Source organism: Oryx dammah, unplaced genomic scaffold, assembly GCF_014754425.2.
Source record: "Oryx dammah isolate SB20612 unplaced genomic scaffold, SCBI_Odam_1.1 HiC_scaffold_10, whole genome shotgun sequence".
Taxonomy (NCBI): Eukaryota; Metazoa; Chordata; class Mammalia; order Artiodactyla; family Bovidae; genus Oryx; species Oryx dammah.
The window spans coordinates 13,618,574-13,630,034 of record NW_024070194.1 but is presented as its reverse complement, the minus strand read 5'-3'; the positions used below and the strand labels follow the sequence as shown (position 1 = coordinate 13,630,034).

Here is an 11,461-nt window from a genome sequence, read left to right as displayed (position 1 = left end):
TTAACAAGGTCAAGAGAGAAAGCTGAAAGGGGGGAATAAGTGGAGAAGTTGCCAGGCAGGAGGGAGAGAAGATGCTGGAGGTGGAAGAGACGGGATGTAGGAGTCAAAAAGGTTGTTGGGGGCATGGGCAGGTATATCTCTTTTGAACTTGATCTTGGCAAAGCTGTTCCCTGCTGGTTATTTTATTATTATTATTTTAAATATTTTTCCACTGTGTAGCATGTGGGATCTTACTTCTCTCACCAGGGATCGAACCCAAGTCCCCTGCACTGGAGGCTCAGAGTCTTAACCACTGGACCACCAGGGAAGTCCCATTTCTGTTTCTTTGTGTCCATAAACCCCTGCTGGTTATCGAGCGGGGCTGTCATCTCCATTCCATTTTCTTGGGAGAGTCAGCTTGGGGTTGCACTCACTCCCAGAATTATCCAGGATTTCCTGGAGCCCCAGTTCCTGCCTCTTTGCTGCCCCCAGCCTGCTGGTGCTCCATGTGGAGGTGGCTGGACCCAAGGGGCAGCAGGATGTCCCAGCAGCATATCTGGTGAGAAGAAGATTCAGGGAGAGCTGCTGTCCTAAGTTCTCCTGGGGCAGTACCCTGGTCCCAGGTCAGTATCCTGATGTCCCCTTCAAGGGCTGCCTCTTCACAGTTATTCCAAACGACCTCCCAACCCCACGCTTATTGATGCTTCTGAGACACTTGCAGTGGTCTCCATGGGCCTCCTGGATAATTTGCCCATCTCCAGCATCAGCTCTGCCAAACTCTCCCCTCTGCGCTGCCCATGGTTTGTCTCACACCTCCTCAAAACCCCATTATGGCTCGTCCTGCGGGAGCTCCACTATCACCAAGGGAGGCATCCCCACCTGCCCAGCCTTCTTCTCTGATTTATCTTTACAGGTATCCTCTGCTCCATCCTGACCAAAGCTGTCCCTCCCCAGGACCCTCTGCCTTGGTCCAGGTGGCTCTTCTTCCTGCAATACCTTCCTTTTTCTTCTACAGGCCGCCTCCATATCTTTAGAGAATGGCATCCGACCAGAAGTCTCTCATATTGCCCGCTCTGCCACCACTGGTGAGTTGAACACCTCCTTCCCCGTGTTCCCATAGCAACTGGTAGCTGGCCACCTCTGCCATGTTATTCTTCATACCTTATGGTAGCAGTTGGGGAATATGTTTATCTTGTTATCAGACTAGGAACTTCTCCAACAAAAGGATTTGGTCTTATTAATATCTGTGTCCCCAGGGTGTAGCATAGTACCTATCTATCATATAGCCCGTGTGTGTGTGTGTGTGTGTGTGTGTGTGTGTGTCCTTAGTCAGTCAGTTGTGTCTGACTCTGTGCAACCCCACGGACTATATAGACTGTTAGGCTTCTCTATTCACAGGATTCTTCAGGCAAGAATATTGGAGTGGGTTGCCATTTCCTCCTCCAGGGGATCCTCCCAACCCAGAGATTGAATCTGCGTCTGCTGCATCTCCCGTATTGGCAGGCGGGTTCTTTACCACTGAGCCACCTGGGAAGCCCCCATATGTAACCAATATACTCCCTCATTTCTTGGGAAATAGTGGTGGAATCAATACATGTCCTCATCACAGAAAAGATTCCTTCTGGCCTGAGGACAAAGTAAGAATGTGAAAATAGACTCCCCATGTGACCAGGCTCCTAAATCTTTATCATCTGTCCTCTCGTGGCTCATCTGGTAAAGAACCCGTCTGCAGTGTTGGAGACCTGGGTTCGATCCCTGGGTTGGACAGTGCGGGAGACCTGGGTTTGATCCCTGGGTTGGGAAGATCCCCTGGAGAAGGGAAAGGCTGCCCACTCCAGTATTCTGGCCTGGAGAAGTCCATGGGGTCACAAACAGCTGGACACAACGAAGTGACTTTCACTTATTCCATGACTCCAGGGCTGCCAGCTTTTTTGTTGTTCCTCTCCTTTTTTATTCCACAAAACTGAAACTTTGCTGGGCCATTACCAACAGGCAAAGGGTGTGTCCAGTTATTACTTCGATGGCCAGCCTGGATCTCCTTTCTGAGGTATCAAGCAGGTTCTATTCTGAGCATCATCTAAGTCTTGAAAGGGCAGCAGGTTCTTAGGCAAGTCACACATAGGAAAGGAGAACTAGAAGATGCTGCTGCCTAAGAATTGCCAGTCAAGGCTGTGCCAACATCCAAGATCAAAATTCTAGGGGGCATCTAGGTGCCATAACAAGAGGGGCCCAGGTCCAGGACCAAAAGAAAACAGAGGCCTTGAGAGTGCGTAGGAGTCGAGTGTAAATTAGGACTTGGTATAACGTAGAGTTCTTGGTCTTTAGTGACCCATCAGACCTCCATGAAACAAAAAGGAGAATTTATTTAAAGGCACAGGATCCAGGGAAATAAAGCCTCAAGAGATACTAGGAACTGAGGACCCTGAACTCCATCAGGGCCTTCTCTTCTCTTTCTTCTTTCCTCCTTGCTCCCAGCACTCTCGGGCCCTTTTGGCAGAAAATACCAGCAGGGCAGCTTCCTGATTTACATACTACAGATCCATCTGCAGGAAGAGAGACCAAACCACTTTCTCTTTCCTGGTTCCAAAGTCTCAAGGAAGTTGATCTGAGTGGCTCAGCTTGGGTCATACAACTGTAGCCAGAGGGGAAAACATCATATTTGTACATTTGTGTACACTGTGCAGAAGCACAGGTTCCCTGAAAAGCAAAAGTTGTTCAGACAACTCTAGACATGTTCAGTTCTGGCAGTCAAGACGTGGGTTAAGGCAACAAGAACAATCCCATGCAAGTCAGAAGCAAATGACTATGGGCTGTATCTTGGGTGACCATCTGGAACAAGAAGCCTGAGGGCTGGTCATTCCAAAGAGCCCAGTCTTAAGAAGCACTCTGGGGATGGGCTTACAAACATTTTGGAGATGTTTCCTGCCATGTGTATCAGCATATGGACAACTCTAGGAAGTCTCGTTGGAAAAGACCTGTTTAACTTTAAATCATAACGATGTATGTATTTGTATATGGAGTCCTTCTTTTAGTGGAATATTGATAAATCATCCACCTTTCACATTGGAAACAGGCCTACAACATCAGCTGTCATCTGCTAGGTATTTTTACAGGGGCTGGGATGCCCCATGAGTGAGCAGTCTTGATTTAAAAAGTAATGTTTCCCAAGCCTCATTTATTTCCCTCTAACCTTTCTGGAGTTTGTCTTATATGTTCCCTCTGTGCCATTCCTTCACATTTTTATTTAAATCAATCAACTTTTTAAAAAGCCCCATTCCAAACAGAGATATCCTTAAAACCAGGATTTGATGTGATGGTTAAAATTTTTTTCTCATAGACATGGAAATATATACATAATCATTAAAATTAAGATGTCTATACAGGCATTATCAATAGTCTTCTCAAGTACTAGGGGTGGGTGGACCATATCGTGGGGACACCAGATTGAAGTACCAGGAATCAGAGAGGGGCCAGGTGGCCTTGAGTAAGACAGCCAGCCTCAAAGCACTGTCATCACGCATTCTGGCAGGGAAGTTCAGTCTATAACAAGGTACCCAGATACCTGCATGTTTGTGCACGGGAACTGTGCTTTGTGTGCCCTTTGGTATGTGTGTTGTGCTTTCATGGCTACTCCGATCTTCCTTGGAGGTACCTGGGAAATAAATGCAGATTCTCCCTGGCTTGGGAGAGTGGTGGTGGAGAAGTGTTAGGAGGCACTGTCTGCCTTAAAGCACTCCTCGAATTACTTTGGCCTTACTGCAGCAAAAAAGTAGGAGTCACATGCCTCACCTGGTTGCCTGCGATTGATCCCAAGATGGAAAGACTACGATGAAAGAATCCAAAAGCAAGGTGAAACTGGTTCTGGCAACTTGCTTGAAAGAAAGAACATAGCTTTGGAGGTAAGAGGACCCGAGTGTCAATGCAAAACTCACCACTTACTAGTTATGTTCTCCAACAGCTTAAAAAAAAAATCTCTTAAAATTCTACACTTATGGTTCTTCTCTAGTGGTGCAGTGGATAAGAATCCACCTGCCAATGCAGGGAACATGGGTTCCATCCTTGCTCCAGGAAGATTCCACATGCCATGAAGCAACTAAGCCCATGTGATCTAGGGCCTGAAAGCCACAACCCCTGAGCCCACGCACCGCAACCACTGAAGCTCGTGAGCCCTAGAGCTTCTACTCCTCAAAAAGGGAAGCCACCACAATGAGAGGCCCTTGCACCACAATGAAGAGTAGCCCCTGCTTGCCACAACTAGAGAAAGCCCACGCACAGCAACGAAGACTCAGCACAACCAAAAGTAAATAATTAAAAAAATTCCACCCTATTATCATTGTCCAGATGAGGAAACTGGGACTCAGAGGAGTTAAGCAACTTGCCTGATGTCAAAGAGCTAATAAACAGGGAGTATATATATATGACTATATATATGTGTGTGTATGTATACATATTTTATATATATATATATAAAATGAGATCTCTGCTAAATTCTCTCAAGAGATTCCTCCTTCTGAAGCTATATATAAACATATAATAATATATAACTATATGTTTATAAACATGTCAATATTATAGAGCAGAACTCAAAACTAGATTGGTTTGACTTCCGTGTGTGGTCCTAACCACTGTACTACCCTGCTTTCATTCCCTCATTGATCACATGCCTTTTCTGTAGGATCTCTGGCTGGGTGCTGGGGATCAAGTGCTAAGCAAGGTCCCAGCCCTCACAGACCTGGCATTCTGTAGGGCAGAGAGACATAAAATCGCCAGTTACCACCATTACTGACTTAATAAAAGTTATGATAAGTGTCACAAAGGAAAAGGACACTCAGTGAGGGGGGCACTTGATCTTGGTCAGGAAGGAGGAGTCAGGGAGTGTGGAAGGGAGAAAATAATATTAAGATTGAGCTCTGAAGCATTCACAAGCATTAATTTTTTTCAATGAATTAGAATTAAAGTGTTTGCCACTAGATATGATTTCAATGGTCCATGAATGAACACTTTTCGTAGTTTATTTGTAAATGATTTCATAAACATTATTATTTAATAGATATTATTACTTAGGATGAAACGGAAGAAAGAAGAGGAATGAATTAAAACATTAAGTACAGTTATTCCCCTACATTCGCAGGACTTCCGTTCTGAGAGCACATTCATGAGTCCAACAAAGTTAGCCTAGGTATCCAACTAACATCACTGGCTATATAGCACTGTCCTGTTACAGGTTTATAATACTTTTCACACAGTAACACATAAACCAACACAAAAAAATAAAACATTAAAACAAACTATTTATTTTGTTATTTTTGATTGCACTGGGTCTCTGTTGTTGCTTGCAGGCTTCCTCTAGATGCAGAGAGTGGGGGCTACTCTCCAGAAGTGGTACTCTCATTGTGGTGGCTTCTCTTATTGCACAGCACAGACTCCAGGCATTCGCGCTTCAGTAGTTGTGGCACAAAGGCCCAGGGGCTCCACAGTATGTGGGAATGAACCTGCGTCCCCTGCACTGGCAGGTGGATTCCCATCCACTGCACCACCAGGGTATAGAAACATCCAAGAAAATGTTTCTTTTTTTAATCTTACAGTATAGCACCTTGAAAGGTACAGTAATACAGTACAACCGCTGGCATACAGGGGCACCTTTGCATCTTTGAAAGTTCACAACTTGACGGTTCATATGTAGCAATAATAATAAAGGAAGCGGTTAATAGATTTAGAAAAATTCACAAGGGTCACACTTGAATTAAGCCAGTTATTCAGGATCTTGGCAGCTACTTTAAGAACTTTGAACTTTGTCCTAAGATGAGAGAAGTTATGGGAACGGATAATGGTTAGACATGGTGTTGAAAGAGCACTTTGTCTACTGCTGCAGAGTAGCTGTGAGAGGGCCAGAAGCGAAGTAGGGATCCTGTTAGAAACGTATTGTAAGAATTCAGGCAGGAGATAATGCACACTTCACAGGTGTGTGGGTGAGGGAGAGAGGCTTGAAGCAATGCAATCAGCTGGACTTCTGAGAAATGGAGAGGAAGGTGTGCAGGGTGGAGCTTTTCTAGCTGGGGGGCTTACCAGGTGGCTCAGGAGTAAAGAATCCACCTGCCAAAAGCAGGAGATACAGGTTGGCTCCCTGGGTGGGGAAGATCCCTTGGGGGAGGAAATGGCAATTCACTCGAATATTCTTGCTTGAACACCTGGCAGGCTACAGTCCATGGGGTCACAGAGTGGGACAGGACTTAGCGATTCAGCTCGCAGGCATGGTGGAGGAAGAAGGCAAGATAAGCCTTGGAGAAACCTGTGAGGTATCCAAATGTAGATGTCAGGAAGGTTAGTAGGTTAACTTATCTCTGACACTTGGACTTCCCTGGTGGCTCAGATGGTAAAGAATCTGCCTGCAATACAGGAGACCCAAGCTAGATCTCTGGGTCAGGAAGATACCCTGGAAAAGAGAAAGGCTATCCACTCCAGTATTCTCGCCTGGAGAATTTCATGGAGAGAGGAACCTGGTGGGCTACAGTCCATGCGGTTGTAGAGAGTCGGACAGGACGAACCGACTAACACATACTCTCTGACACAGTTTAACTTTAGCAAAATAGACGACCTCACAGAGCTATTGTGAGAAATGAGAGCGGAGAACACAGTAGATACGCCATAAGCCGCGGTTCTTTCTCCAATTTCTCCCCGCTTTGCTTCGCAGCGCGCTAAGGACACAGAGGGGTACAGTCAGGTCGTGTTTACCCCGTGATTCGGTTCCATTCGGCTCCTACCCCACTCCTTTTCTAAGCACAATTCCTGGCTCAGGGATATTTGAAGTACGCACAAACGAAATCAGGCCTCTTGTTACTCGGGACTACACGTACGGGCAGAAAACTGGGGCTAAACCAGACCTTTGGCGGGTTGAACAATTTAAATACATTTTAAGAAGTGGGCGTGCTATCATCCAGAAGTTGGAAGGCCTGGACAAAGGCTCCCTCCAAGCAGCCTCGGGTTCTGGTTAGCGAGCGAAGAATAGCTGGTGAGAACTTGGGGACCCCGGCTGCCAAGGTATTTGCAGCTCCCGGAAGATGCAGAAGCGTCTGGGATACCAGCTCGGCTGGGGTCTGACGCTGTCCCGCGGCGGCCTTTAAAGGCCCACCACGTGGCCGAGTTGCCGGCCCAGGCCAGGAGGCGGTGTCCCGGCTGCGCCTGCGCACTGCCTAGGGGAAGGATCTGGGTTCCGAGAAAAGGCGCTGGGAGAGGAAGGGAAGGTTGCTCTGGGTGGGCGGCCGTGGGAGGAGTCAGTTCCTTATGCAAATCGCAGAGGCGCGCGAGGGCTAAAGGGGCGGGGCTTGCGATGCAAAGCCGTGTCCCCCCTGAGGAAGAGCGAGGGGGCGGGCCCCGCCACCGTCGGCCTCCTTCCGCGAGTCTCTGACGTCAGCGACGTCCCTTTTAAAAGCGGCCGCGCAGGCGCAGTAAGCCGAAATGCGAACTTAGGCTGTTACACAACTGCTAGGGTCTGCTCTCGCCGCCCGCCCGGCAGTCAGTCAGCCTCGCCGCCGCTGTCGCCGCCTCAGCGGTTCCGGTAGTCTTAAGCCGCCTCACCACCTTTTCCCCGCGCCTCCCGGAGCCTCCGGGTGTCTCCTGTCCGCCCGCACAGGCCGGCCGCGACCGTCTGCGTCTTCTCGGCGCCCCTCGCCTCTCCGGCCGACATGAGTGGGGACCATCTCCACAACGATTCCCAGGTACGGCCCTTCCAGGCCCTCCCGGGTCCCCGGCCGTGCCTCGGCCCTCCACGACCCCCGACTCAGAGGCCCCGGCCTCGGCCCGGCTGCTTTGACAGGCCAGAGCCCCTGGCCAGGGGCGGCCGGCCGGCGGACGTCGGCTCCCCAGGACCTGGGCGGAAGCCGGCAACTTACAGTTTGGGGGTGCTGGCTGGCCCTTCAGGCCGTTCCCGGGGCCCCCGTCTTCCCGGGGGGCGCAGGGTGGGCCCGGCTCCCGGCCGCGCGCGCTTGCCCGCCGCCCGCGGGGTGAATGTGCCTGTTGTTTCATGGTCCCTCCTTTTCTCTCCCCAGATCGAGGCGGATTTCCGACTGAATGGTGAGTGCGCCCCCCTTTCCGACCCCCGACTCCGCGGCCGCCGGCCCCGCGCCCGGCCCGAGCCGGGTAGAGGACAGACATGGCGTCCCAGAGACTAAGTCCCGGCTCCTCGCTCACCGGCCCCATTGTTCCTCTCGGGCCGCCTCTGGACCCCTTTTCCGGGGACCCCAGACCCCCCAGATCGCGGCCATCCCAAGAGGGGGCTACGGAGACCCCGCGTCGCCCGCCGCCGGGCCTCGGGCAGCCTTTCCGGGCCCGGATTCCTCCCGGGAAAGTCGCCTTGTCGACAGTCGGGACTTAGTCTCTGCGCCATTTTCTTTTTCTCTCTCCTCTCCTTTCTGTGCCTGTGTGTCTTTCTCTCCCTCCCTCGGCTCCTTCCTTGAGCTGCCCAGAAAGAGCTTTCTGCGGAGCAAAGCCGTATAAATCACAGACTTCACCAGAGGGAAGGGTGGGAGCCTGAATTGTTACTATTTTTGCCCAAAGAGAACTTTATTTGGGGGGTTGTCCTGCTTACTGCTTCTCTTGTTTGTTTCCTTTTCTGCTTCCAGAATGAAAGCTGCCCTTCGGCAACTGTTGGTTTTTTTTTTTTTTCTTTCCCCCTTCCAGAGTAAGATGTTTATGGTAGGAAATAGGGCTCTAAAACTAAAGCCCTCCTTGTGGAGTGCTTCGTATTTTGAGGTTGCTTTCCCCAAGTTGTGTTCTTTGCAAAGGTAGTGGTACCTCCCTTCAGAAAGTTTGCAAGTCTTCTATGGGCCATCCATTGTCAATGTTGGGCTCAGGCATATTGATTTCCTTTTTTTTTTTTTTAATTAAAGTATTACTGACCAGAACTTTTCAGTGGGGCTGAGGTTCCTAAGGCAGTGTTTTTTTAGAAATGTAGTTTAGTGTAGTTGTCAAGAGGAGAGGTTGTTGAACATCTCATCTGGCTGGTGTGTTAGCCATTTCTTGTGGGCTGTGGGGCAGGAAAAAAAAAGATTTTATTTATTGAAACAAAGAGTGGCCAGTACCCACCCCTGCTTCCTGTTCATTCTTTTTCAGAAGTGGCTGTTTTTCAGGAATTGAGAGCTAACTGGCTTTTACCAGATCTTTATGTTTTTGAACCCTTCTCAGCCAAATCGAGGCATTTATTCTTTGAGTATTTCCACTTCAGTTACCCTGTGAAGATTCCCCCACTAAAAAGCTCACCCTGTGAGCTTTTCAGCAGTCCTGCTGAAGGAAAAGGTAACTTCTGTGCTGGGAATTCCCACTGATTCTGATGGTACATAATCCTGCTCAGTTGAATTTGGGTTCCGGGAACCTCTCCAATGGGAGAAGCTGACTAGCTTTTCTGATGTTGTAATCAGCAGTCCATGGTGTTAGCCTACTCTACAGAGAGCAGCCTTATGTTCAGATTTCCAAGTGGGGCATCCAGCAAGAGATGTAATCTGCAAGGAGAGAATCTGGGTAAAGTGTAGCGTTTCTTGAGCACCTAGTATGTACTAAGGCACTGTGTTTAGTGCTGGAGCTGAACCCCTCGGCTCCCACAGTGCTGCTCCTGCCTTCAGTCTGTTTGGGGAGACAGAATTAGTTAATTATAAGGTAGGTGCTGGGTCAAACCTGTACCCCAAATGCTGCGGGAGTGACTAGGAAATTTAACTTTGTCTGGGGGTGGGGAGATTTCTCAGAGGAGGGAGCTTCTGAGCTTGGTGTTGTGCAAGACTAGGTGCCGAGTGTCAGGGCTTGGAGTATTTCTTAACTGTGTTTAGCCAACCTTATTTGAGTTTTAAAATAGGGAGGTGAGGCTCCTGCAGTTCAGAAAGCCACAGTGTGAGATAGGTTTCTTTGGGATGTAGGAGCAGAGAAAGGATGTGGCAGGTGAGGATAGAAGAAGTCCTTTTGACCTCTCTTGGAGGAAAGTAGGATCTTAATACATAAGAAGTGTTCTTTTTGACTCAGACTGGGCTGAGTAATCTATCCAGTAGTATCCAGTAGTAGAACAAAGTGTAGTGTATAACCTCACCGAGGTTATACCAGGGAACTGTTGAATATGTGAATGATTGTAGGCTGGGTAGATTTTTGCCATTTTTGTAGAGACCAAACTTTTAGAATGTGTTTTTTCACTTGTAACAGCAATAATTGCTAAATATTTATTGAATGTTTACTGTCTGCCAGGCAGGCATGAGTCTCATCAGTTCTTTCCATTGGATCATCTAGTTTAATTTCTTCCTTGGAATAACCCTTACGAATTAGGTACTATTATCTCTATTTCCAGAGAAGAGGAAACTGAGACTTAGATCTATTTATTGACTTTGCCAAGGGAAGTGAGTTGGGCTCTACAGAGCTCACAAGCTTAGCTGCCATGCTGTCTGTATATGATTCTAGCATGAAAAAGTTAAAAGCTGCACATCTCTACTTTCATACAGAGCTGAAAAATGCGAGAGGGAAAGAGTTGATAGTTTGCTTGCTTTATATCTCAGCCTGCTCCTTCATGAGAAGAAGCACTGTAACTGCTTCCCCACTGCACTGAGAGTCTGACAGAGTATTATCTTTGTAAATATTGTCTAGAAGATGTGGTATTAGTGGCTGTGTGCTTGTTAAGTAATACACTGGTAACTAGTGATTGATTTATGTAAATATGGAAGACAGTTTTTAAAAATCAATGTTTAATTATGCTCAGAGAAGTTGTTACTTATTTTTGTATTAAGAGTTTACTTAAGCATGATTTTAAGTGGACCTAATCCATCTTACAGATTGACTGTGCCAATTTCATACGTTGAAACAAAAATCCCTCATTTGCCTGCCCTCATCCTCTAAGATTTAAAGGATTTTTTGCCTTTGGAGTTCATTCTTTACAATAGTTGAAACTGTTGCTGTTGTGTAGAATTTAGAACATTCTGGCCTATACTCAACTGCTGGGAATAAATCTGTTATTGAAACATACTTACATTTATGTTTAAAGTATTGCTGTGAGTTTGGGGAGCAGAAACCATGAAAGAAAAGACTACTTTTTGTCTAAGAGAAAAGACTTCCTTTCTAAGTGTTGGTAGCACTAGTTGAAGTGGGGCCGAGTCATTACTACAGTACTAAGCAGACTGCTAAACCGTCTTTAGAGTTGATAATGGTAACATCAGGTTGGGGTTCAGTGGTCCTTTTGCCATTTCAAGAGCTTGAAGTTTTTGCCCATCTACTCTGGAGTTGTAGGGTACTTCCCTCTTTGACATGAGTAGAGTATAATGCTTGGTTTCATCAGACATCAGCGATTATTCTCACAAATGTCATATGGGATCACTGTTTGACATGATCTTTTATTGATTCTGGTTAGTTTAGTGGATTCAAACTGGATGGTGGAATTAAATATAAATTGTTTTTGATGCTAATAGTTACACTTCTGTGCTGTTGGGCACTGGTTGGGGTGGCAGGTGGAAAGGCTAAT

General features: G+C 47.4%; 1 protein-coding gene across 1 annotated transcript in view; it reads left to right on the top strand.

The window, feature by feature from the left end:
- Positions 1–7,391: 7,391 nt before the first annotated feature.
- Positions 7,392–11,461, top strand: part of TOP1 (DNA topoisomerase I) — an 88,173-nt gene continuing 84,103 nt past the window's right edge. Inside the window, exons 1-2 of the mRNA XM_040248626.1 lie at positions 7,392–7,694; positions 8,025–8,049. Of these exons, the coding sequence (XP_040104560.1) occupies positions 7,662–7,694; positions 8,025–8,049 (58 nt within the window). The 5' untranslated portion in view covers positions 7,392–7,661. The remainder of the gene's footprint in view (positions 7,695–8,024; positions 8,050–11,461) is intronic.